The sequence below is a fragment of the Leptodactylus fuscus genome, chromosome 3, assembly GCF_031893055.1.
Source record: "Leptodactylus fuscus isolate aLepFus1 chromosome 3, aLepFus1.hap2, whole genome shotgun sequence".
Taxonomy (NCBI): Eukaryota; Metazoa; Chordata; class Amphibia; order Anura; family Leptodactylidae; genus Leptodactylus; species Leptodactylus fuscus.
The window spans coordinates 44,672,056-44,697,919 of NC_134267.1; the positions used below are offsets into that span (position 1 = coordinate 44,672,056).

The 25,864-nt window shown below is 40.9% G+C and overlaps 1 protein-coding gene and 1 long non-coding RNA gene across 2 annotated transcripts in view; one reads left to right on the forward strand and one right to left on the reverse strand.

The window, feature by feature from the left end:
• The window catches only part of LOC142197309 (uncharacterized), a 644,898-nt gene that overhangs the window by 536,795 nt on the left and 82,239 nt on the right, over positions 1 to 25,864 (forward strand). The gene's annotated exons all lie outside the window — the stretch shown is intronic.
• TTC27 (tetratricopeptide repeat domain 27) overlaps positions 1 to 25,864 on the reverse strand; it is a 267,096-nt gene that overhangs the window by 181,360 nt on the left and 59,872 nt on the right. The window contains exon 7 of the mRNA XM_075267495.1: positions 8,658 to 8,822. Coding sequence (XP_075123596.1) covers positions 8,658 to 8,822 — 165 coding nt within the window. The remainder of the gene's footprint in view (positions 1 to 8,657; positions 8,823 to 25,864) is intronic.

Here is a 25,864-nt window from a genome sequence, read left to right on the forward strand (position 1 = left end):
CTCTTTAAAGAGGACCTTTCATCAGATTGGGCACAGGCAGTTCCATATACTGCTGGAAAGCCGATTGGCTTTTCCCAATCTGTGCCCCGGGTAAAGCGCTATCGGTCCCGGTACCATAGCGCTTTACAGTCAGAAGGGCTTTTCTGACAGTCTGTCAGGAACGTCCTTCTCCACAGCAGCGCCTATAGCGCTGTACAGTGTGAGCAGGGAGGAACACCCCCTCCCCACCTGATAATAGACTGTCAGGAACGCGCTTCTGACTGTAAAGTGCTATAGTACCGGGACCAATAGCGCTTTACCCGGGGCACAGTTCAGCTTTCCAGCAGTATATGGAACTGCCTGTGCCCAATCTGATGAAAGGTCCTCTTTAAGATCAGCTGCTCATATAATGCTGCTGTTCAGCTGCATTATAACCAGAATTTCTAGTTCTGTGTTCAAGTCCAACTAATGGCAACATCTACATGGAGTTTGTATGTTCCCCCTTTGTTTGTGTGGGTTTTGTTTTGTATACTTTTACATTTTTTCTAATTTTACAAAATAATAAAAGTATCATTTGTTTTGCGATCATATTCTTTAGACCAATAACCTTTTTTTTTTATCCCCAACACAAGTAATGAGTATCAGGCAGGTTTTTTTGAGGGACAAACTACAGATTTGATTGCTAGCACTTTGGGGTAAGTATTACTTTTTGTTCAACCCAACTCTCTAAAATAAAATAATTGATCCAAAACATAAATTTTGCAATTGACTATAATTTTTCATTAAATAGTGTTCTCTTTGCAGTATATTTACATGTTAATTTCATTCTGAGGGTTGATGTGATAACACATTTATTTTTTATGTTTACCTAATATTTGTCATTTTCTGTTGACAGATCTGTGTGAGGGCATGTTATTTACAGTACAAGCTGCAGTTTTCATGGGTACCATTGTGGGGTGCATATGAATTTTGATTGAATTTTATTTCATTTTATAGTACACAGGATCCACAAAAGACAGCAATTCAGAAATTTTTCTGAATGGTGTTCACAGTGTGGCATATTTGATATACTAAAGCATAAGTTTGTGTATTGCAAACTTTCTTCCCTTCATGATTACACTGATACTAAATTTTTATTTTTTTATTTTTTACAAAAATTTTTTTTTTAAATTAATCTATAAAAACAGGTTAACAGGGCTGTCATGGGGCTTGTTTTTTTGTTATAAGCTACAGTTTACTTCGGTACAGTTCTGGGATACATATAACATTTTGACAATTTTTTATTTTTTTTCATTTTTGGGAGGCAGGATAAACACATAACAGAAACTATGGAAATGTCCTGCAACAAAGATAATCTTTCTATAAGACAGATAACGGAGTCTCTAAATGTTTTAACACTGTAATACAGAATTCCACACGACTGATATAGAATAGTTCCTATAATAACAAGAGTGCAGCATGCAGTAGTCAATGGCATTTCTTTTCTCCCAGAGAAAGCAAGGATTGGGCATGTCAAAATCTCAGCAGCTTGATCTTAGTTTGGCAACAGCAGATGTTTCACATCAATGAACATGAAATATTATTGCACTGGATAATAGAAGGGGTCCCTGAATGATCATCTTTCCTGAACTATGGCTAGAGGTTAAACATTAGGTGATGTATGAATGCTACTAAAGGGTGGCAAGGTTATCTTAAAATGTAGTATGAGGTATTTAAAGAGGACTTGTCACCAGGTCTAAAAATGCTATTGACATACACCATTGAAACCATCTGACAGGTGTTGGCACACTTAGCATTTTGGTTATCCAAATCCGTTCTACCATTCCAAAGAATTACGTTTTTACTGTTGGTGCAAATTAGGGTAAACTAGTCAAGTGGTTACTGTGGGGTGGAATCTCCTTGTACTGTATGTCATGCACTGTTCCTGCCCATTTGGCTATCCCATAATTTTAAACAATCACTAAAAGTACTTATATATTTGAAAAGGCTTAAAGAGGACTTACACATGCGGTATTACATACCACTAGAAAGCTGATGTTCTTCACCGCTCAGTGTCATGGTTGGGCAATAAGGAACGCCACTTCTGACAGTACAGCGCCATAGACTCTACTGTCAGGAGGGACGTTCCTCACAGACTGTCAGAAACCCCCTTCAGACACTGAAGAGCTACGGTAACGGCACTGATAGCTCTTCACCAGGGGTACATAGCGGGAAAGCTGACAGTGCACTGAATTTGGCGCACTGTCGGCTTTCTAACGGTATATAATACCGCATTTGCCCGAGGACATGAATGGTCCTCTTTAAATGAAAATGGATAAACAAAACACCAAAATATTGAGAGTGACGCGGCCGATTAGATGCTATATGTCATTGAGACTTTCAGACCTGGTGATAGGTCTACTTTAAGTATATATTGCAGAAGGGAAGACAATAAGGCTCATCAATAACCTATGAGGAAGAGAGGAAAGGGAAATAACAAAAATGGAGGGTATTTTCCACTAAAACTATCTGCAGCCAAGAGGAACTCTTCTCTTAATATTCAGCGGTGGGGGAATATTAAACCATGGTGGGCATTCATACTGAAAGTGTAATGATAACATTTGTAAATAGCTAAAAGAACAAAATCCATAAAGAAAAAGGTCATAAGAAAATAAACATGGGACATGGAGGTGAAGACAATATTTGGGAAACCGTTTTTTTGTATGGGGGGGCGTTGCAAAAAAGATAGAAAAACGGGAATCTGCTAACCTGCACATTTCCCCCTTTTACAAAAACAGAATGAGCAGCAAAGACAAGACAGATCATCCCAAGGAACTGGTTTCCATGGGTTGATCTGTCTTGGTTTATCGGCTTATCACACTGTGCACATTGCTCCTTAATTTGAGAGACTGCTGGAGACCCAATCGAGAAGAGCCACCCTCTGTGCATCTTAAGTTAGGATATATATATGTATAGATATAAAGACAATGTTTAATGATCGTCCCTTTGGCAAGCAGATGCTGAAAATTTGGCCCGAAATCTTTGTCTTACAAAAATGCCAAACTGTTGTCAGACTAGGCAGACTGCTCTGATATTCTAGACCGTATTCTGAGGTTAAACAAATAGTGACATAATTATCCTGTACTGAAAACGCATCCTTAAGTTTGAAGAACTATGTCTTAGATTATAGACGGAAGGTAATACAGAGGTTTCATTACTGGTGACACGGTAAGACTGTAATGATATCAGTCAGAATAAACACTATATTTAATGAGTAGAAAAGTATAAGGAAATGCTAAGCACAAGATGTGACTGTGGCAATGCTAGGGACACAGGAGCTAAGACATGCACATTATAACAAGTAGGGAGTGATGGCAACTCAAAGGTGCTCGTTCAGTGGCCACTGGTCCCCCTTTTCCATTTGTGAACTATAAAGGCTATCTGTTAGCAGTACGTAAAGGGAACATGATAATGCGCTATAATCTGCAGGCAAGATGAGCTCGGCAGACTGGCAAACTGTTTTATGGGAAAAGATTAAAGTATAGTTTGTCAATTATTTTTATTTATATTTATATATTTGCTCTTTTAATGCTGGGTCTTATATCCTTGATCCTCTTATATATACAGAATTATGTATATTCTTGATATTGCATTGTAATTTTGTATTCACTTTGAAGTGTTTTACACTTAGTCTAGTACACTGCACTGTTCTCCTAATTATATCCTGGAGAATAGATTTGCATATTTTTTTACCCAGAATCCCTAGCGGAGCAGGAATGACTTGTAAGTCTCTGTACTGCCTATGTAGGTACACACTCTTCCTAATGTGTATGATTATCCCCTGACCCTGGTCTATAGTCTCTCACTCTGCCAAATCAGTATCCCTGCGCTATGCTGAGGAGGCCCAAAAGACCAAAACAGCGCCGTCCATAGCTGGGAATCTGTTCCTTTTGGAATAGAAATACTAATTTGGCAATTAAATCTGCATCATGATAGTAGACTTATTAACTGAGTCATGCATGATGTTAAGGATGCTGCCCTCTAGAGGGCAGCACACAGAGTGCACTGTTCTCCTAATTACATCCTGGAGAATAGATTTGCATATTTTTTTTACCTAGTTACAATTGGTCTTATTTGATGGACAGCCCCCTGTGCATAGAGAGATAGCTGTCAATCACTGATAGGACCGCCCATTTGACTATATGAATTTTTTAAAGCACAGAAAGAGCAAAGATATTAATTTTCCCACAAAACTATATCAGTATCAGTCTGTTCAGCTAATCCTGCTCAATGACAAGCTGCCTGCAAATTTGACTGCATTTTAAGGCTGCGGTCACACTAGCGTTCGGTTTCCCCCATTCCACCTAAAATATGAGAAAAGTCCTGCAAGCAGGACTTTTTTCGACTCCAATTTTGGATGGAAACCCAACAGACCCCACTGTAGTCTATGGAGTCCACATGTTTCTACAGATAACCACTTTTTAAGCGAATAGGGTTTCCATTTTTCCGAAGAACAGAAGCCCGAATGCTCGTGTGAACCTAGCGTTAGAGTGACAGGATCACTTCAACAGCAAGGCAAAGTCCCGACAGTCCTGGGCACCTGTGAGTGCAGGGCAGCAGAATTGTCACAGTTTGGAAGTTCCTAGCGTCCTATAGCTCTGTAAATTCAGATCACATTAGCCACAGTCAGGTCTGGAAATACATCATATACCATGGGGACCACAATTCTCACTCCAAATGTGTTTGTGTGAAAAGGCCATTACATGGAGAGAGAGCATTTTTGTTTTTATATATTTTGAAGTGACCTTGCAACATAAAAGTCTCCTTGGTTAATATGGATAGGAATTAAGGTTATTATAACCTACGTACAGCTTTAAGTTCAGCAAAGCGTCTGTAGTGGTTTTATAGTTCCTGCCTGAGGAAGATTAAGTAAGGACTAAGAACTTGTGATTATGTCCCTTGACTATACAGATGGGAGACAAAAGCCGATGGTGACCCCTAGTGTCCTTGTTTTATCTTAATAAACAACAATAGATGGTAGCTGTACTTGTAAAGCTCAAGCAATATACAAATACTAAACCTCTATATACAACATGAAATATAAGGCACATGTTGTGCATTGTATATAACATACAAAGAACCCTGGTTGTCAGTTATGCATGTTCCAATTCTTTATCTTGTGCATCACAAGATAAATAGCAATTTCATTGATGCCAGGGAACAATAACATCTGACCCAACTTTATTTATACCATCTGTAGGGGTTACATTTCCACCATGTACCTGCTCTTTCGGATGGAGACAAAAATAGGGATACACTGCAACATATACTTTTTTTTTTTTTTCCTTTAACATTGAGGACTATGGAAGGCATACACAAACAAATTACCAGAATTACCTAAATATAGTATGCGCTGCATACAGATTGATAAGTATTGACGGTTTGGTCAAAAGAGACGGATTATGGTATGTGCTGTATAACCGTTTGTGTCGGTTATTTTTTTTAGACTGATTCGTGACAGGCGGATACCAGCGTATTATTACAATAATAATAATAATAACTAATAATAAATATATAAATATATTAATAAAAATAATAATAATAAAAAATTACACTAAATAATGAGACATATTAGAATGACTGTCCAATAACCATAACAATTTATTTATAGCTTATGTAAGAAAGTGACATGGCCAGTCTCACTTGAAAGTTGTTCTAGAAAGTCATTTATCCCCTATCCACAGAATCGGGGGAACATGTCAGATCACTGAGGGTCTCATTGGTGAGACCCCCAGAAATTAGGGGAATAAAGGGATGAAAATTCCCCCAAATGTTCCATATGAATGAAGCGCTGGTGTGCTTGCATGACTTGCACTTCTATACAAGAGCCTGCTGAGGTCACCTGCCCAGCAGCCCTATAACGTGAAGTTTTTGGGTGTACAAGCCCTTTAACTATGGCAGAATCCTGTATTTTAATCCTGTAAATTCCTATGAAATCTGCATATAAGGAACACAGAAATACTAAATAACTCATATTTTAATCCTAAACACAGTAAGTCTTTGTAAAAAAAACAGAAATGCTATGTTCTTCCAGGCACCGATGAACAACCACTTGCCTATGGGCCCCTGTAAAGAACACCACTGATGAGATGCTGGCATTTCTGTGCAGAGGTTTCCGAAGTGCCAGAACATTCCTATGTAATTTGCCATGTTGAATTAATTGAAAACACTAGAGGATCTACCACCAAGTCTTGGCGGCCGGTTTGGTTCTGCTGTGCACACACATAGGAACATTTTAACTTCGGAATTCAGAACACATCCAAAAGACAATTTACACCATCTTTACGCATAAACAATAAAATAATAACATACATAATATGTTCCAGCGATGTGAGCATACAGTCTCCAATAGAGGACCTGTCACCACCACCACATGGTGGTTTAGAATGTGCAGTACTTGCATAAAACCAGAAATAACAATTCTGGAACATCTTGGCTTGGAACTCTGTGCTGTTCCTATGTTATTCTTCCTAAACATTGAGTCCTACCATTCTACTTTGTCCCAATATAGAGAGCATGGACTGGAAAAGTTTTAGGGTCTGAGATTGCCAATTCTAATAATATTCAATACTTATTACATTATTTTTTAGTTTATGCATTATGTGTTTGTATTTGTTTCCACTATTAGTATATACACACGTGGACAAAATTGTTGGTACCCCTCATTTAATGAAAGAAAACCCCACAATAGTCAGATATATAACTTTAACCTGACAAAAGTAATAATAACCAAACTACATGTTGACGAGCCACAAAACTTTGGGAGAATGTTCCATGGACAGATGAGACAAAAATCGAACTTTTTGGCAAGGCACATCAGCTCTATGTTCAAAGACGGAAAAATGAAGCCTATCTTGAAAAGAACACTGTCCCTACTGTGAAACATGGAGGAGGCTCTGTTATGTTCTGGGGCTGTGTTGCATCTGGCACAGGGTGTCTTGAATCTGTGCAGGGTACAATGAAATCTCAAGACTATCAAAGGATCCTAGAGGGAAATGTGCTGCCCAGTGTCAGAACGCTTGGTCTCAGTTGCAGGTCATGGGTCTTGCAATAGGATAATGACCCAAAACACACAGCTAAAAACACCCAAGAATGACTAAGAGGAAAACATTGGACTATTCTGAAGTGGCCTTCTATGATCCCTGACCTAAATCCTAGGAAGGAGCTGAAACATACTGTCTGGAAAAGGCATGTTTTAGGGCTGATTTGCCGCATCTGGCACAGGGTGTCTTGAATCTGTGCAGGGTACAATGAAATCTGAAGACTATCAAGGGATTCTAGAGAAATGTGTGGCCAAGTGTCAGAAAGCTTGGTCTCAGTCACAGGTCATGGGTCTTGCAACAGGATAATGACCCAAAACACACAGCTAAAAACACCCAAGAATGGTTAAGAGGAAAACATTGGATTATTCTGAAGTGGCCTTCTATGAGCACTGACCTAAATCCTAAGAAGGAGCTGAAACATGCCATCTGGAAAAGGCCCCCTTCAAACTCGAGACAACTGGAGCAGTTTGCTCATGAAGAGTCGGCCAAAATACCTGCTGAGAGGTGCAGAAGTCTCATTGACACTTACAGGAATTGTTTGATTGCTGCGATTGTCTCAAAAGGATGTGCAACAAAATATTAAGTTACGGGAACCATCATTTCTGTCCAGGCCTGTTTCATGTGTTTTATTTTTAAAAGAATTCTGCTGAAGCGAAAAGCAATGTCTGACTTTCATTTGTTCATTTTCATCAAATTTGTATTTATTATTACTTTTGTCAGATTCAAGTTATTTCTGTGACCATTGTGGGTCTTTCTTTCATTAAACGAGGGGTTCCAACAATTTTATCCATGTGCGTAATATATATATATATATATATATATATATATATATATATATATACATATACATATATATATATGTATATATATATATATATATATATATATATATAGTGGTCTTTAGATGATATTGTTTACGCATTGTTTTAACCTGTGTTCCAGTTTCGTGATACTGTATCTCTCTCAGGCAGCCTGCCATGTGTTCTCTGTAATTACTCTTTGTTTCAGCTCTTAGGACTCTATATGCAAACTCATACATTCTTTTACAAATAATCTAAAAGTTATTTAACTTTATTAATTTCTGATTGTTGTGGATCCAACTGTGCTGGGAATACCTTTAATACTGATATAAATACTACAAGAATTTGTAATGCAACTTTCTCACAATGGACAAAAAGCGCAGTTGAGTAGTAAACTAAAAACACTATGCTTTATGTTCTAATGATATGTGGTCTTCCCCATTTGTTTATTGGACTCTCTTTATCTATCCACAGGATATTCAGTGTTATTTCAGTGTTAATATGTTATATTTCAATATTGCACGTTTTCCGTACTTAGTGGATTCGAGAGTTTTAAAAATTGCTGTTAATAGGTGATAGATGACACATAGAAAAATCTTCTTTTATTATTAAATCTAAATTGGCACAGACCAGGCCAATACATATCCTGGAGTCCAATGTGGATATACTTTTTAGCATTTTTTTATATTTAAAATTTTTAACACAAAAATATTGGATCTGATTTTTATCTGTCCAATAAATATCTAGCTTTATGTCTTTAATAGGACAACCAGTATACGGGAAAACAGACTCTTACCAGTTAAATTAACTTGAAGCTTGGTCATGTTCTTGGCATGGGTAAGATGCTCCTTTGCTTTCTTGTATTCATAGAAATAGAGAGACACATATCCACATTCAAGTTGGAGCTGAACAAGCAAGTCTTGAGCTCCATTTTCCAAAAATAGCTCTTCAATTTTTGGTACTAAGAGAAAAGTAAAAAACAGAATTACTTGATGAATAAATCTGTTATGAAGATGATCTATATAAATACACAACTTTCTTAAAATCACATATCCAATCAATGGCATCTCTGCTAAGATTGCAAGAGGGCTGAGACAACTGTATGACAAGGCAGATTTTTGCTACAGTCAATACAATTCACCATATTAGAAAGAAAAAAAATGTATTAACAAATGTACACCCCATACTGTAACGTAAGATTGATGTAGCATTGTCTCCTTTACCTATTCCCCTGAACATGGAGAGAACTAGAGCCATGTATTCCTCTGCCCCTACAGCAGGGTCTCAGCCTGCACCTACCACCCCCCTCCACCTTAGATGGTCATCTGCGGCCAGGGGAGGGATGTAGTGAGTTCTCTTCATTTGCTTCGATCCAGCTGTATAAAAAGCAGCCGGATAACAGAACAAGAGCCCCCGACCTGGAACTGGGACCGGCAGAGCAGAGAGCCACAGTCTGACCTATTACTTTCCAATTTGTACACTGCAGTCAGCATGAGTGCACTACTTACCTCTCCTTTACCCTCATGCTCCGTCTTGCTTCAAAAAAGTGGAAAAGCACAACTGGGTAGCAGTGAGGTAAGTACCATACTAATAATCCCATTTGTATGAGGACAACAATGGGGGCTGGGCACTGTATGGGAGACACTTGTACTTTATGAGGTCAATGATGGGGACCTTTTATACTGAATTTATGCGGTAAACTTTGAGAACCCTGCTCTACATTTTGATCAGTGCTGCTGTGGAACATTTAATATTGTGTCGGGGAGGGGGGCTATTGTGGATCATTTAATACTGCGTGGGGAAGGGGGCTACTGTGGAGCATTTATTACTGTGTGGGGAATAAGGTCTATTGTGGAGCATATAATACTCTGTGAGGGAGGGCTGCTGTAGAGCATATAATACTGTGGGGGGCTAGTGTGGAGCATATAATTCTGTCCAAAGTGGAACATATAATACTGTGTGGGGGCCACTGTGGGGCAAATTGTACTGTGTGGGGGTCCCTTCACTATTATATTACAAAGTATCTGTTTTATAGCAGAGGTGCTATATGCACAGTCTGTAATAACATTGCACGGTCACTATAAAACAGATCCTGTGCGATGTAAATAGTGAACATTAATTGTTCAAAAGTACTAAATGCGGAGGCCTTTACCTTTTAGAACAAGCCCTGTAAATCCCCATTCACATGACTGGAATTTATGGGTCCGTATAAGACCACAATTGTGGATCCGCAGAGTATTAAGGTTAAATTGCCGTGTTGGCACTTTAGTGGGTTTTGGGTTGCAGTTTGGGCACTCAGTCTCAAAAAGGTTCGCCATCACTGATTTATGGGGTCTGTGGGTGTCCATGGGAAACCACTTTTTTAGCAGTTGGGCTCTCAGTTTTTGGGTCCCTATATGGAAGCGAACAATGGGGAGATGAATGCTAGTGCGACCCTAGCATGACAGTCCACTGCATGGTATAGTATCACATACTATAGTACTATAATAAATTATTGTATTCCTCGAGGGATATTGACAGGTCCAAAAATATGCCTGCTCCACTAGCTACCACCTTGCCTTACGTCCAGTTCAGAAAAAATATTTAGAACTGTAATAATAATTGGAATTGTAAAAATTAATATATTATAATTTAAGATTTAGAATATAGAATATATAAATATAAAAAGAAAATTTTTTGTAAATCGTCTACTACAGGTTCCTAAATCTCTTAAGTAGAAGGAAGCAGTAGAAATCTACACTGCTGTTCAGGTCTGTTTCCCAGGATTGAATGCTTTGCACCGTGATATTGCTCTTGTTCTAAGGGCTTCATGGGTTACAAATTGTCAAACCTAAGATTTACATGATAGCACAAGATACTATACTATATCTGTGACCTACAGATAACCTGCTATCCCTAATGTCTGATACCGCTGGCATTTCTTATTTATTATAGTGACCTAATGTGCAGTTACTGGAATTTATTATTTCTCCAACAACCAGTCAGGTGGACCCTTGAGAGCTGTTCCTTAAATAAGATGAGCCGGTAAACTAACACACATCCATGAATGATAAGTCCAGGCTTACCGGTGATTTCATGGTGTTTGCCCTTTATGTGCAAATGCTTTGCTCTTCTTGCAGTATATATTTTAGAACTAAAGACTTGTAAAGTACAGCATGCCTGATGTTCTCACACCATTTTATAAGGCCTTGAGGTGTACTTCTAAATCTGTTAACCTCTTAAATAAAAAAAGGAAGAAATAAAAGAAATATGTATTTCCAGTCTCTGGGGTAGAGCATAGCTAGGTCAAAAGCAATTCAGGTTAGATTCACATCTGCGTTGGAGTCACTCTGCCGCAGATTCTGACTAAAATCGGCAAAGAGAAACGTCCTGCAAGGTCTTTTCTCTCCTCCGGTTTCTGTATAAAACTGGTGGACTCCATTATGGTCTATCCGCGGGTAACTGTTTCTTAAGTGGACAGGGTCTCTGTCTTTTGGGTTTCAATGTGGACCCGAATGATAATTGGGAACCTAGTGTAGAATATACAGAAAAAAGTACTATTTTATATTTATGTACACACACTGTGGAAAAGTTAGCTCGGTAGAAGCAGTGATGAAGACCCAAACAGTCAAGTCAGGGACAAAATATGAAGCAAACTGGTTTATTTAGAAAAAAAAAAATAAATAAATAAACCTTGACCTCAGGCACAAAAGGAGCAAAACAAATTACAGCCTTAACTTCAGGCAAAAGCAAAATTAAAAAACCCTGCTCGTCTGAGCAACTAACTAAACAGAACTGATAACCTAACTATACATGTGGCTTACTACCAGCCACACGAAGTAAACAAGCACAATATTGTCTCACCGGACTCAGGGTTACAGGACAGAACCACACGCCTCCCTTCACTCCATGGAACTGCACTGCAATACAAGAGCTGCAGAGTTTTCTGGCCCAGTAATGAGCCAAGAATCTCCACCTGGGCTGAGGCCTAATCCAGATCCGCCCTGGACCACAGATATGTCAGAAACCAGGGGCTGATATATCTGGACTGCAGCACTCTGCCTGTCACCTTCTCACAACACATACATAAAGTCATGAGTAGTCACACCCATCTGAAACATTCAAGAGTGTGTTTACAGAATGTCAAAAAAGAGTGACAACAGAAATGACCTTAGTGAAGCAAATGTTGCTACTCATCAGTCTGGGAAGGAGTATCGGGTGATTTCCAAAAAAATTGAAGTCCATCATTCAACGATGAGTAGGCTTACAAGCAGAAAACATTAAATGCAGCTGACAATCTTCTTTGGGGAGGATTTTTCCTCCTCAGGCCCCTTTAAAGGGAGTCTGTCAGCAGTAAATGTTCTAAATCTAATCCCAGTACCTTGTAGAAGTGATTCTTTAGTTTTCAAATATACATTTGTTATTCAGATTTAGAGACCCATTTTCATGTGAATTTCCATTTTAATAATATGTAAATGTAGAGAAAAGTGGTTTGGTGACTAGAGATGAGCGAACACTGTTCGGATCAGCCGTTCCGAACAGCATGAATGGAAGCACCTGGCACGGCGACCGGCCGCCGGCAAAGTGTACGCGCCAGGTGCTTCCATTCATTTCTATGGGAGCGTGCTGTTCGGAACGGCTGATCCGAACAGTGTTCGCTCATCTCTATTGGTGACGAGTCTTTGCTTGCCTGGGGTTTGGTCTCAGTTCTATATTCCCATGCAAAGCACTTTTCCCCTCATTTAATCAAAACCGTTGAGAGCATATGTATACCCGACACCATCACCGAATGCATGAAAGGATAAAAATTCAAGATTTCCACACAATCTAGACTAATTGTTAATGTATAATAAGCTTGAGTTCATTCTAGGTGACAGATTCATTTGAAGGTCTTTGTGGCAGGAACACTTTAAAGCCCATGAAATGAATAGCACCATATCTTGAGAACGAACTGCAGAAAAGCCCTGTAACAAAATCCTTCTTCAGAGAGATCTTATGATTTCTGGATAAAAACCTTCATTTACCTTTTGCTTTCTGACGAGTATTGTAGTTGGCACATCAATAAAAAAGTAGAAAATTAAAGATTACAATCTGCAGCAAAGGGATATTTTACATTAGGCTGCTCTGCTCGACACACCATACTACTTGCTGCTCATTGCTGAACAAAGAGCGGAAATAAGAAATTTTATATGAAATAAATGGAAGCTTGTATGATGCTGGGCTCAACGCATACAAAGTGAGCTAATACCTGGAAGATAGCGGACCAGCAGGGTAGTAGGCAACTATGTCAAGTAGTTCCAACTATTACAAGTACACACAACACGGAGAGAGGAGATAGTCAATGTTTTTGTTAATTTGACCGACATATTGAAAATTGCATCATGCTAAAATTTGCACCAGTAAAGGAAATTTTCCAAGCAAAAAAGACTGAGAACAGGAGGAATGTTAAATAAGGAAATAAGAAATTATTATCTTTTTGGATCCTCTCTGTTTGTGTCTGGTTCCAGTAAGGGCTCGTTCACATCTGCGCCCGGTCTCCGTTCTGCAGGTTTCCGTTTTCTGCACAAAACAGAGGCAGGAGACAGAAACCTGCAGGACTCTTTCTCACCCATTCATTTGAATGGGTGAGAAAGCTGTCCGGCTGTGAGCGGCCGTGTTTTATGCGCTCCGCCATGAAACCGGGTTTTTTAATCTGGACACAGAGTTGGACATGCAGTACTCTGTGTCTGGATTTTAAAAAACGGTTTCACGGTGTAGAGCATAAAACGCTCACCGCCGCTCACGGCCGGACCCGGTCTGTGATTTCCGTCTTCTTGCATGCCAAGCCAAGCCAAGAATCTACACCTGGGCTGAGGCCTAATCCAGATCCATCCTGGACCACACATATGTCAGAAACCTGGGGCTGATATACCTGGACTCCAGCACTCTGCCTGTCACCTTCTCACAACATATACATAAAGTCATGAGTATTCACACCCATCTGAAACATTCAAGGGTGTGTTTACAAAATGTCAAAAAAAGAGCGATAACAGAAATGACCTTAGTGAAGCAAATGTTGCTGCTCATCAATCTGGGAAGGAGTATAGGGCTATTTCCAAAAAAATTGAAGTCCATCATTCAACCCAGTAACATAGTAACATTAAACCCAGCTGACAATCTTCTTTGGGCAGGATTTTTCCTCCTCAGGCCCCTTTAAAGGGAGTCTGTCAGCAGTAAATGTTCTAAATCTAATCCCAGTACCATGTAGAGCCGTGAAACCGGGTTATTTGATCTGGACACAGAGTCAGACATGCAGTACTCTGTGTCCAGATTTTAAAAAAACGGTTTCGCGACGGAGAGCATAAAATGCTCACGGCCGGACCTGGTCTGTGGTTTCCGTCTTCTTGCATGCAGAAGACGGAAACCACAGAACGGAGTGCCGAACGCAGGTGTGAACCTAGCGTAATGGGCCAACGAAGTCGCTGGCCTCAGTGTTTTAATTGTGGTAGTCGGGCAAGGCCTGGTTCACATCTGCATTTCGTATTCCGTTCGGGGAGTCTGCTTGGGGACCCCCCCTGAACGGAATACCTAAAACATTAAAAAGCAGTGAGCAATAAAACCATATGGACTCCATAGACTATAATGGGATCTGTGTGTTTTCCGTGCGGTGTCCGCACGTATCATGCAGAGACAGCACTTTTCTCTCCGCAGGATTTGTGCGGACACCGCGCCGAAAACATACAGACCCCATTATAATCTATGGGGTCCATGTGGTTTCTTAGTTCACCGCTTTTTAATGCGTTCAGTATTCCGTTCGGGGGTGGGGGGGGGCCAAACGCAGATGTGAACCAGGCCTTAGTCATCTCTGAGTGGTTCCAACACAGAATAAAGGGGGATGAATAAGAATAGATTAAACATTTTGCATTTCAAATTCTGACCCGCCCTAAACTAATTTTTTGGGGACCTATAAAACCCATTTGAAGGGAATCTGTCGCCTGGTTTTATCCTGTCCTATCTAAGAAAGTAGGAAATTACTTCACTTTTTATAAAACAGCCCAAAAACTCATGAGCAGCTGGCTCTTCCTACTATGCTAACTGCCTATTTTCATGCAATATGGTAAAAAAAAAAAGTAGCTAAAATAAAACGTATTGTTAAGGGAACAGTCTAGTTTGGAAGGAAGCCAGGGTTGTAGAATTCATATCTATGCTCTCCCATATAAAAACTGTTTGGGCATCAATTGACTAAACCTCATTAATTGAGCATCTTGTCTGTGAAATAACTTCTCTATGGCTCGCTCCTCACTGGTGAACAAAGAGCAAAATTAACACATTTTATGTTTAAAAAAAAAAAAAAAAACTAGATGATTGTCGGACATAACAAGTGAGTTTACGTTTAGAAGACAGTGGCCCACGAGTGATCTAGAAGTTTAATGTAGCTACACAGCATCTTTCTTTTTTGTTCCAGATATGTGTTTCATGATGACCAGGCTTTCAATGCAATACTGTTATGTGATAGTATGTCACACAGAGACATTCAACATAGATGCTGTTGTGTAGTAAATTGCAGCCTTTCGAGCATTTTGCTAGCATATTGTAACATTATATTGAACTGTTTTTGTAAGAATTTGGAGTTCTTAACAGAATTCTAAAAGTTATGGATTATCACATCCTTAACCCCTTAAGGACCAGGCCATTTTTTGGTTTCGCATTTTCGTTTTTCCCTCCTCACATTTCAAGAGCCATAACTTTTTCATTTTTCAGTTCACAGAGTCACATGATGGCTTATTGTTTGCGGGACAAATTGTACTTTGTAATGGCACCATTCAATATGCTGTGCAATGTACTGGGAAGCTGGAAAAAAATTCAGAATGAGGTGCAATTGGAGAAAAAATGCATTTGCGCCATTTTCTTATGGGTTTAATTTTTACAGGGTTCACTGTTTGGTACAAATGACATGTTACCTGTGTTCTACGTGTCAGTACGAACGCGGTGATACCAAATTTATATAGTATTTGAAATGTTTTGATACTTTTAAAAAAAATGATAAACTTTGCAAAATAGAAAAAAAATTTGTGTCATCATGTTCTAACACCTGTAACTTTTTCATATTTCCATGTATGGAGCTGGTTGTGGTGTCTTTTTATGCGGGACAAGATGACGTTTCTATTGATACCATTTGGGGAAAGATCTGATGGTTTGATCACTTTTTATTCAATTTTTTATAAGAGGCAAAGTGTTGAAAAAAACGCTTTTTGGCTGTTTTTATTTTTTTTGCTGCTACGTTGTTCGCAGTACGGGATAAATGTTTTAATATTCTAATAGTTCAGGCATTTTGGAGCGCAGGGATACCTAATATGTTTATGTTTAATGTTCTTTAATTACTTTTATAGCTAATCTAGGGAAAGGGGGGTGATTTGAACTTTTATATTTTTTTTATTTTTTTAATACTTTTAAAAACTTTTTTTTTTCTTCTGTTACATTTATGATCAGACCCCTTAGGTACCTTGAAACCTAGGGGGTCTGATCGCCCATACTATTCACTGCAATACTACAGTATTGCAGTGAATAGCAAAATCGCAGCACTTCTATTAGACGATGCCCCTGGCATCGTCTAATAGAACTAATGCAGGGACAAGCCTGGAAGCCTTCAATAGGCTTCCGTCTGTCATAGCAACCGATCACCGCCCTCCTGTGACGTTCAGGAGGGCGGCGATCGGGGAAACATGGCGGCGCCCATGCCGCCTGCTCTGTTTACACGCTGCGGTCGCGTTTGACCGCAGTGTGTAAAGGGTTAACAGCAGCGATCGGCTCGGGCACCGACCGCTGCTGTTATTGGCAGGTCCTGGCTGTATGATACAGCCGGCATCTGCCGTGTATGGAGCGAGCTCAGCGTGTGAGCTCGCTCCATACATCCCCATGCGACCCATGACGTACAGTTACGTCAAGGGTCGCTAAGGGGTTAAGATAGCAAATTATATTAGATGGTGAGGGTCTAACTGTCAGGACACCCACCAATCTCAAGTGAAAATAGACCATAAATAATTTTTGTGCCATAACTCCTTTAAAGAGATTCTACTATTAAAATCAAATTTTTTCTCGTTCACACGTAGGAATATCCTTAATAAAGACTATTCTTCTTCTACTTTTAGATGTCTTCTTCACGCCACCGTTCGGTAGAAATCCCGGTTTTCGTCTGTATGCAAATGTTCTCTCGCAGCACTGGAAGCGGGCCACCGCACTCAAACAACACTGGAGGCGTCCCCAATGCTGCAAGAGAAATCTCTAGCACCGCCTCCATCTTCTTCAGGAACGGCCTCTCTGCGCATCTTCCTCCGGAGCTGGGTTCAAACTTCTAGGCCTCGGGCAGAGCAGACTGCGAATGCTCGCAGCCATAAGAAAAATGGCCAGTTACACAGTAAGTAAGCGGCCATTTTCTTGTGGCCTGTGGGGATGGTGTGTTCAGGGTGATGAGCTGTGTTGCTTTTACACCAAACATATCGTTTTACATTGTGGCCAAAAAGTTGGATTTTGGTTTCATCTGACTAGAGCACCTTCTTCCACATGTTTGGTGTTTCCCAGGTGGCTTGTGGCAAAATTTAAATGAGACTTTTTATGGATATCTTGCCACTCTTCCATAAAGGCCAGATTTGTGCAGTGTACGACTGATTGTTGTCCTATGGACAGACTCTCCCGTTTCAGATGTAGATCACTTCAGTTCATCCAGAGTGATCATGCACCTCTTGGCTGCATTTCTGAAGAGTCTTCTCCTTGTTTGAGATGAAAGTTTAGGAGGGACGGCCGGGTCTTGGTAGATTTGCAGTGGTCTGATATGCCTTCCATTTCAATATGACTGCTTGCACAGTGCTCCTTGGGATGTTTAAAGCTTTGGAAATCTTTTTGTATCCAAATCCAGCTTTAAACTTCTCCACAACAGTATCTCGGACCTTCCTTGGTCTTCATGATGCTCTCTGTGCTTTAAACTGAACCCTGAGACTATCACAGAGCAGTTGCATTTATATGGAGACTTGGTTACACACAGGTGGATTCTATTTATCATCATCAGTCATTTAGGACAATCAGAGGTCCTCACTGAACTGAACGGAGTGAGTTTGCTGCACTGAAAGTAAAGGGGGCGAATAATATTGCACGTCCCACTTTTCAGTTTTTTATTTGTTACAAAAGTTTAAAATATCCAATAAATTTCGTTCCACTTCACCATTGTGTCCCACTTGTTGTTGATTCTTCCCCCCAAAAATTAAAATTTGATACCTTTATGTTTGAAGCCTGAAATGTGGCAAAAGGTTGAAAAGTTCAAGGGGGACGAAAATTTTTGCAAGGCACTGTACTGTATATTTACTGTATATGACATCAATCTTTCTTTATGCTTAGATCATTCTCAGACTGCTTTGCTACGTTAGTCTGGTCCAGTGATTCCAAATTTCATGATCATGAGGGAACTCCTAAAAATCTAGTACCATAAACCTATAGTCTAATTATTATAGCTGGAACGATAGACAGACAGACAATATGCCTTTAGCCCTTGGTATTCCAGATAAGATTGATTACTAAGACAGCAATCTTCATTTGAACCAATGGAAAAAGAGTTAAATAAAATGAAAAAAAGAAACTATTTTGAGGCTACCTTAAGGGAAAATGTTTTGTACTTGCTGACCTGGAAATATGAAGTGAGTGGCAGTCACCTTAATTACTTTCTACTGAGGCAGACTGGCTGAGTTCCTTGGGATATAAACTTACAATAACATAGTAAGACAAGGATGTGGAGGCCTAGTGCCATTTTAATGATGTCATCACCACATAAGGCCAACCAGAAATCCGACTAACCACAAACCTTTCAAGTAAGTGCTGCCAACAGTCATGTTTGGATCAGGACTATTTAGGCCTGCAGATGCCTGATAAAAGGAGGGGATCAAAGGGATTGGTTTTAATGAATGACTTTTGAGATTCGACTAATTAAATAAGGACACATTTTCTAGGATATGATTCCAATTATTATTATTAATATGCCAAAAAGGACTATATTTAGTGTGTATAAGGGTGGGCAGTGTATAAGTGTTACTGATGCCTTGGGTAGTCAATCTCTAGATCAGTAGGCCTGCTCCTTCATGGTTTACAGCGGGATGGCATCTTGTCCATACACTTAAGAGACTCAGACGCTGTACCTGGGTAAAAAAGTAAGAGGGCACAGCATTTGCTGTAGCAGTGCGGTAACTGAAATTTGCAGAGGCAGCCTAGAGATAGAAACGGGCCGACACAGGCAGATGTACAAGCCACGGACTGTGCCAACACGGTGCCCAAGGGGCCCTTGAAGACGAGACCCACATCCTGCTACACTGCACCAAATACGCAACTGTGAGGGCCGCCTAATTCCAAAGACTCTCTGCTCACATCCCGGATTTTACATCTGCAGATGAGAAGAGGAAACTCTAGATCCTACTGGGAGAATAGGAGTCTACTATGGAGATTTCCACCAACTGAGGGGAAGATGAGAACCCATTGGACTATTATACTCCACATCACCCACCCATTCACTCTACGCTCTAAACTTGTACTTTATCTGCAATGACCCGCAGAAATAAAACCCATTTATGATCAATGAAGGATTAAAATGTACAGTTAGAAAGACCCAGCATAATTGCTTGCTCACACAAATTTGCTCGCACTTGCCCGTACTTTTTTCATGGCCAAGTTAACACCCGAGAGTCTCGACTTGAGTCTATTAATGAATCCGTGAAGATATCCCAGGAAATGGCAAGTTCTACTACCCGTATGCGCAGTAGCCGTAGTAGAAGCAGCATGCTACTGCGCATGCGCCCAGGCCATTTTTTTAAAGCAATGTCAGTTCGTGAGCGCCAGAGGAGGACAGGACCCGAGGACATCGGAGGACATCGGAGGAAGAGGAGGCGTGGATGAAGAAGACGGCGGACCCTAAATGCCCGCCCACTGTGCACGTTCGGTAAGTTTATCGCATTCTGTTTCAGGGTTTTATTTTAAAACGGGTGGTAGTTTAATATAACTTTTACGGTGCCTGAATAGCCTTTTTAAAGGCTATTCACGCATATGTGGGGCTCTATCAGCATGATTTTGCTGATAGAGCCCCTTTAATACAACAGCGAGCACATGCCCGAATAACCCTGTTTGATAACAGTTAAACTAATTTGTGCACTTTAGATATTCGCAGCAGGCTGTAAAATGAGATGGGGTGGTCTTTGTTCACTAGTTATGAGTATAAAGTGTATACCTACTGCAGTGACATCTGGTGGCCACTGTAAAAACAGCAAATATTATGCAAATGAATAATTAAATACAACTACCGTAATTCTACTATAATTTTGCAACTAACAAAGTGAATCCAACACAAGAAATGCAAGCCAAAAAAATAAAAAATACTGATGTCATAACTACATAATCTTATAAAATTGGAATTGCATTGGTAAATTGCATTCTCTGACACTGTATTTAAGGGTCTATGCATCTTTTAGAGATACCCTGGAGTTTATTCAGGCCAAACTGGCAGACAATGAACATAACCAAGAAATCCTTTTTGTGTGTCTTGTTTAGTTCACGTTGTCTCTGCCTTTCCTGGACTCTTGGATATGTTGCAATTAAAGGGAACCTTTCAGTTGTTTTTTCCACCATAAACTGGCACCATCATCAGGTCCCCTTTCCATTGGTGCCCCTCTGTGGTCCTTCTGTTGCAGCAAAGTGAAATTATAAATGCCAGAAGGCATAAAAAGCCATATGTAAATTACCCCTAATGGGTAGGGAGCAGCTTCAGCCTGGTCATGCTGTTCCCTGGCTAATAATGCCTCCTTTTGGCAGAGGCTGAAAAAATTTATTAAAAAAATCAGCTGCCCTGGTATTCACTGCTGAATTTGAAAATTCTGCATCAAATCCTGCCAGGTGGAATTTTTCTGCTTCCTTTTGATACCAGTCGGAGTTTTCATATGGAATCAGACAGTCCATGGAAAATGAAGGCCAAGGAATCATGCAAGATATGGTCAGGTATAGCTGCTTATAATTTACAGTCACTAGCAGCAGAAGCGGACCTTAAAGGGGTTGTCCCATAACAAAGATCCTATATATACTGCTTGTTAATGTGGATTTAAGACTTTTCCTAAATACACTGCTACAGCAAAACTGCTTTATTTGTCAACTATCTTAATTTATTCATTTCATTGTTGACACTGTGTTTCTATGGCCCTTGGGATTATCTGCTCAAATGTCAAGTGACGTAGCTGCCTGCTCTCAGGGGGGAGGGAGGGGCTAAGAGCACGGGAGTGAGCCTGTGCCTGTAGCTGTTCCTGTGTCTACACCACACATGTGACCTAGCTTCCTGCTCTCAGATAAAGGAGGGGGGAAATGAGTGCTGCTTTCTTATATAAAACAGTCTAAATCCTAGTGGCACCTGGTCCCTCTGCTCACTAGGATTTAGCTTTCTTATATAGAACAGGCTAAAAGTTAATGGGCAGAAGGACCTGGTCCCTTAGCCCACTAGGCTTTAGCTGACTCTATATAGAACAAGCTAAATCCAAGTGTTATAGGACCTTTGATGACATCACAGACCCTTCAGTCATCCCATAGGATCACGCTATGTGGTGGGCGGAGCTACACACTAATTTGGGGGCGGAGCTAAACTGGAGGTCGTCAGACAGTATGGCTTTGCATGTGAAACCCCGCCCACCAATTGACGTTGAAATCCAGGAAGAAAGAAGCCTTTGCAGCAGCGAAAACTGGTGAGCAAGGGACATGGGAATACCCCTTTAAAGGATGGGGGCAGCTCAGACAGCTGGTTATGGCACTGATCAAGCCTTCACCATGGCTGGGAGAGTGCTGAGACAAGATCATAAAAACGTGATACGATAAAATAAGATAATCCATTAATAATCGCACCATTGGGGAAATTTCAGTGTGTTACAGCAGCATAGATACCGTATTTTTCGGACTATAAGACGCACCTAGGTTTTAGAGGAGGAAAATATGGGAAAAAAATTTACGTGGGATGTATAGAGTGTTTTTTTTTTTTGCGGGGCCAGATGTACTTTTTAGTTATACCATTTTGGGGAATGTCTATTTCTTAGATCACCTTGTATTGAAAAAAAACAGGAGGTGATTTAGAACTTTTATTTATTTTATATTTTTAAAGCTTTTTTTTTTTTTTTTTTTACTATTTTATTCCCCCCCGGGGGCTTGAACCTGCGGTCACTTGATTGCAAGTCCCATAGACGGCAATACAACTGTATTGCCGTCTATGGGACATTCTGTCTATTAGTATTACGGCTGGTCATAGAGACCAGCCGCAATACTAATACAGCAGTGACAGGCCTGAGAGCCTCATTAGGCCTCATTAGGCTCCCGGCTGTCACCCGAACAGGTCGGCTCCTGCGATATCGCCGCGCAGGAGCCGGCCTGCAACGTCACAGGTACGGGGCTGGTGGGGACCGACCCCGGGGGAGAAGGGGCCACCGATACTGACCCGGCATCTGCTGTACTAGAGAGGCGGATGCCGGGGAGGGATAGAAGCCATCACAGGTGCCGGGGCCTGAGACATCGCTGCGCTCCTCTGCCCTGCATGAAGCCAGCGGCGGGGGGACGGAGAAGCGGAATAGCATCGCCCCTGCTGCTGCTGGCTTCATGCAGGGCAGAGGAGCGCAGCGATGTCTCAGGCCCCGGCGTCTATCACTTGCCGGCTTCCGCCTCTCTATTACAGCGGATGCCAGGCGCCACATTCAGACTATAAGACGCACCCTTCTTTTCCCCCCAAATTTTTTGGGAAAAAAGTGCGTCTTATAGTCCGAAAAATACGGTAATTCAGATACAGGATATTAACAGTAATATACTACAGAAGGAGACACACATAGGCTGAGAAAAATACTCGGAATCAATAGCAGCTAAGGAAAAAAAAAGAATTAATAATCAGGATCATTTAGCTCTCTCTCTTTACTTGGTCTGATGTAGATTATACAGCCTGACCACGGTTGGGAGGAAGGATCTCCGATAGCGCTCCTTCTCACACTTGGGCCGGGTTCACACGGAGTTACGTGCCGCGAGATTTGGCACGTAGACGCCGCGTGACCCTTTGCGTGCCGTACACGCTCCCATTCATTTCAATGGGAGCGGGGAGCGTATGCGCCGCGCTAGTTTGCGGCCGTGCATTTATTCACGGCCGCAAACTTGCGCGGCGCATACGCTCCCCGCTCCCATTGAAATGAATGGGAGCGTGTACGGCACGCAAAGGGTCACGCGGCGTCTACGTGCCAAATCTCGCGGCACGTAACTCCGTGTGAACCCGGCCTTGGGGTGAAGCAGTCGGTCACTGACAGTACTGCCCAGTGCTATCACAGTCTCATACATGGGATTGGAGTTGTTCTACAGCATGGAGCTCACCATGGACAGTGTCCTTCTGTCACCCAACTGTACTGGGTTCAGGGGGCTCCCCAGGACAGAGCTGGCCCTTCTGATCAGGTCTATTTCTGTCCCTGGTTGATATACTGCTCCCCCAGCAGGCTACACCGAAATAGATGGCTGAAGCAATCAATTTAGTTTTACCTAACTCATGGTAAAACATTTATATGGATTTTCCAGTAAAACTCTATTTTAAGGAACAACTGTAAGAATATACAAGGTTGGAATGACTATGATAAATCTCTTTTCACATGAGTTGTGGGAGAATCCCTTCTGGAAAGGGAGTTGTTCTGTGTTTTGTAGGAGTTTGCATATGTCATTTAGTACATTCTACCTTCAACAATCTGCTTCATGTCAACTTCTAGAGCCATAAAAGATTAAACATTTAAGGAAGTACATTTTGAACGTTTCAATATGCTCAGGTGTCTGGAATCAATCTTCATTGTGTAGGTACAGCCGTAGCTCCATAAATATTTTTGAGCATAAAATGGGATATAGGTTGGTAGAACCAATTAAAAATCCCTAAGGATTCTTAAAGGGGTTTCCCCATCTTCCTCTACTCAGCTTTGCCTGCTTTCTCTTCTTCTCACTTCCTGCATTCTTCAACAAGCTGGTAGGTGGGCTTTGACTGTTTGATGAACAGGTCACTATGAAGTACCTCACTAGATATAGACATTACCTTTACCATTAGAAATTATTTATTACTAGCTTTTACCCGCGACTTCGTCTGCGGTGAGTTGAGTATTGGGCGGACACAGACGTGTGAAACTGTAAAAGTGCTTTAAAAGGTTTGGTGGGCTAGCAAATGTGATTTGATGTGTTATATTGTGTATGTTGTGATACAGACAATGTGATGTGTTATACAGCCTGTGTACAGGAGTATATATGTATCAGGTACTGTATATAGCAGTGATAGGAGATACATGTAATATATAGTATATACAGTCTGTGTACAGGAGTATATATGTATCAGGTACTGTATATAGCAGTGATAGGAGATACATGTAATATATAGTATATACAGTCTATGTACAGGAGTATATACACTCACCGGCCACTTTATTAGGTACACCTGTCCAACTGCTCGTTAACACTTAATTTCTAATCAGCCAATCACATGGCGGCAACTCAGTGCATTTAGGCATGTAGACATGGTCAAGACAATCTCCTGCAGTTCAAACCGAGCATCAGTATGGGGAAGAAAGGTGATTTGAGTGCCTTTGAACGTGGCATGGTTGTTGGTGCCAGAAGGGCTGGTCTGAGTATTTCAGAAACTGCTGATCTACTGGGATTTTCACGCACAACCATCTCTAGGGTTTACAGAGAATGGTCCGAAAAAGAAAAAACATCCAGTGAGCGGCAGTTCTGTGGGCGGAAATGCGTTGTTGATGCCAGAGGTCAGAGGAGAATGGCCAGACTGGTTCAAGCTGATAGAAAGGCAACAGTGACTCAAATAGCCACCCGTTACAACCAAGGTAGCCAGAAGAGCATCTCTGAACGCACAGTATGTCGAACTTTGAGGCAGATGGGCTACAGCAGCAGAAGACCACACCGGGTGCCACTCCTTTCAGCTAAGAACAGGAAACTGAGGCTACAATTTGCACAAGCTCATCGAAATTGGACAATTGAAGATTGGAAAAACGTTGCCTGGTCTGATGAGTCTCCATTTCTGCTGAGACATTCAGATGGTAGGGTCAGAATTTGGCGTCAACAACATGAAAGCATGGATCCATCCTGCCTTGTATCAACGATTCAGGCTGGTGGTGGTGGTGTCATGGTGTGGGGAATATTTTCTTGGCACTCTTTGGGCCCCTTGGTACCAATTGAGCATCGTTGCAACGCCAAAGCCTACCTGAGTATTGTTGCTGACCATGTCCATCCCTTTATGACCACAATGTACCCAACATCTGATGGCTACTTTCAGCAGGATAATGCGCCATGTCATAAAGCTGGAATCATCTCAGACTGGTTTCTTGAACATGACAATGAGTTCACTGTACTCCAATGGCCTCCACAGTCACCAGAACTCAATCCAATAGAGCATCTTTGGGATGTGGTGGAACGGGAGATTCGCATCATGAATGTGCAGCCGACAAATCTGCGGCAACTGTGTGATGCCATCATGTCAATATGGACCAAAATCTCGGAGGAATGCTTCCAGCACCTTGTTGAATCTATGCCATGAAGAATTGAGGCAGTTCTGAAGGCAAAAGGGGGTCCAACCCGTTACTAGCATGGTGTACCTAATAAAGTGGCCGGTGAGTGTATGTATCAGGTACTGTATATAGCAGTGATAGGAGATACATGTAATATATAGTATATACAGCCTGTGTACAGGAGTATATATGTATCAGGTACTGTATATAGCAGTGATAGGAGATACATGTAATTATATAGTATATACAGCTTGTGTACAGGGGTATATATGTATCAGGTACTGTATATAGCAGTGATAGGAGATACATGTAATTATATAGTATATACAGCCTGTGTACAGGAGTATATATGTATCAGGCACTGTATATAGCAGTGATAGGTAATACATGTAATTATATAGTATATACAGCCTGTGTACAGGAGTATATATGTATCAGGCACTGTATATAGCAGTGATAGGTAATA